General features: G+C 43.0%; 1 protein-coding gene across 1 annotated transcript; it reads right to left on the bottom strand.

Annotated features, from left to right (window-relative positions):
• Positions 1-519: 519 nt before the first annotated feature.
• LOC129476381 (uncharacterized) lies at positions 520-1,402 on the bottom strand. Its single transcript, XM_055269258.1, has 2 exons — positions 1,023-1,402; positions 520-833 (listed from the first exon to the last, which is right to left on the bottom strand). The coding sequence occupies exons 1-2, from the start codon at positions 1,323-1,325 to the stop codon at positions 765-767; spliced, it is 372 nt and encodes a 123-aa protein (XP_055125233.1). The 5' UTR covers positions 1,326-1,402; the 3' UTR covers positions 520-764.
• Between the last annotated feature and the right edge of the window lie 887 nt (positions 1,403-2,289).

Below are 2,289 nucleotides of genomic sequence, written 5' to 3'. Positions count from 1 at the left end.
GATATTTGGAAAGAATTGATGCCATGGATATGGGGATTTTAGGTAAGTGAGTAATTCCAATAGTTGAGGTTGGGCATATCTGTTCATTTCCATTTTAAATTCAGTAGCTCTCCAGCTGTTTTTATCAGCTTGCCCAGATGTGGGGTAGGAGAAGGGAAATGAGATGAAGCTTAAAATTTGTCGGCAGACAAACATCAAAAACGGAATAAAACTCATTATTGCATACTACCACCCAACACACATCACAACTCTCCCTATCTACACCCTCACCGCCACCCTCCCACACACACAGAAACACCAATTCCTTTTCCTCTTTTACTGTGGAATAAAGTATTAAGCAGGAAATTTGTCTTCAGTGCTCGTTCCTCATCTAGTCCTTAATCCCAATGTCTGGCTAACTGTGGCTGCCAGGTCTCACAACCTGGAAGGTTCTCAACTCCCTCCCTCCTCAGACACATGCTCTTCCCCTTCTTTCCCTCCCACTCCATTATTGGAAAACACCACAGAGATACAGAGACATTTTCAAAATCTTTTGGTTGAATTTTAATCATTAACATCCAAGAATCCTGGTGCAATATGTAGTTTCTCTGCACAAGAGACCATTTCTAGAGGTTAACCTAGAGATGAGACAAGTCTTGGTCTTCTGATGGGCTCCCAGAATCACCTGAGGTGGGAGATTCCTTGTGGCTCTGTTCATCCTCATTTGGCTGATTTTCATCCCTGATTTTATAACTCCTGTCACAGAAAATCAATACTGTTGACTTTTACCCCGCTTTACGCCTTTTTGAATGCTGCTTAATGAATGATATTATCTTCTTTGCTGGCTTCAAAAGCTGGAAGGAAAACAGAGTGAGCCAAAAGAGACATTAATTTGGAGAAGTGGATGGGGAATGTGTGGAAAGGGAGATTTTGTGGTCATGAGTACAGGTTGAGGAAAGATTTTGTGCCAGATAAGGACAAGTTAGGAATCTTGGGTTAGGTATCAATGGGGAGGAAGAGTCACATAATTAGGAACATCTGACCTCGTCGGTTTCACCTTCTTCAGCTTCACAGGTAGTTTTCCTTCTCCTTTTCATCCTGGGATTTTCTTGGCTTCTGCTTGTGGATGGTTCAGGCATGTCTGAACTACCGTTTCTTACTTCTTTGGTATCCTTTGGGATAGTGTAGGAATAATGGTGGCCTACATTCCCTTTTGGCTCCTTGTTAATCTCCACCATCTTAGAGCAAAAGTAGGCTACAGCCTCTTTTACTTCTTGAGGAACATCCGTAATCTCAGAACAAGAGTAGCGTGCAGTATCTTCCTCTTCTTCACTAAATTCTGCCATCCTACATCTACAGTAGCCTACAGCCTCTCCTGATTTTTCCCTAACCTCTGCCACCCTAGAGCAACAGTAGCCTACTCCAGGCCTCCTGATCTCTCTATATATATACTCCTCAGAACAATGAGATGCCACATTGTTCAGCTTTGATTGGCCAGCAAGAAACTCCTCTGCCAATGGTAACCCTGGGGTGGCTTACACATCACAAAGCACCACTCCTGAAAATTCCATGAGGGGAGGGACCGGGTACAGACGAGTCTAAACAGTCTGGTTAAAGGAGAGCTTCCTCAACACCATTAAGGGTCATTCTAAAGTGACCTCTCACCCTTCTTCATCTCTCCTAGTTTAATTGTGGTGTGTCACGTGGCTTAGAAGGGTGTTTTCCCCAAGCCATTCCCCATGGCTACCCCAATCAGTCACTTATTCTGTTGTCTCCCAGCCTTCACCAATACTGGATATTTTGTATGTATTATCGAAAATCCTTCTGAGCCAATGTGCCCATATTTAAGTCTCAATACAGATGTGAGTTATCTCACTTTTCTCCAACACTTGCCTCTACCAGGCAACTTTCCCAGGATGTGTGTGTGGCGGGGGGTGTGTGGTTACTGGATCCAATTCATGGACATTCCTCTGTACCTTATTCATGTAAGTTTCTTCTTTCAGAGAACCTCATATCAAGTCAATATCATCAGGATTATGGGACTCCTCCATGAAAATGGTTGAATGAAACCATTGTTTTTTTCCACAAGGGTGTCATGGATGTTTCTCCCTAAAACTCTGATGATCAAAATATTTTTTGCGACAGTGACCTCAGCAGTATCACAAAAAGCCTTTTTAAAGTTCCTAGTGAGTTATCTGCTTTTAGGAGTGTGTTCTGAGCATTTCAAATAGTAACTGCTCTCCCTCCATATGATTGACCACCCAGTGGGCCTATATATTGAAGAGACGCTCAGTCTTTCTCCTGAGCTGT

The sequence above is a fragment of the Symphalangus syndactylus genome, chromosome X, assembly GCF_028878055.3.
Source record: "Symphalangus syndactylus isolate Jambi chromosome X, NHGRI_mSymSyn1-v2.1_pri, whole genome shotgun sequence".
Lineage (NCBI taxonomy): Eukaryota > Metazoa > Chordata > Mammalia > Primates > Hylobatidae > Symphalangus > Symphalangus syndactylus.
Note: the sequence above shows the minus strand (reverse complement) of the source record. Positions and strands in the feature narration are given on the sequence as shown.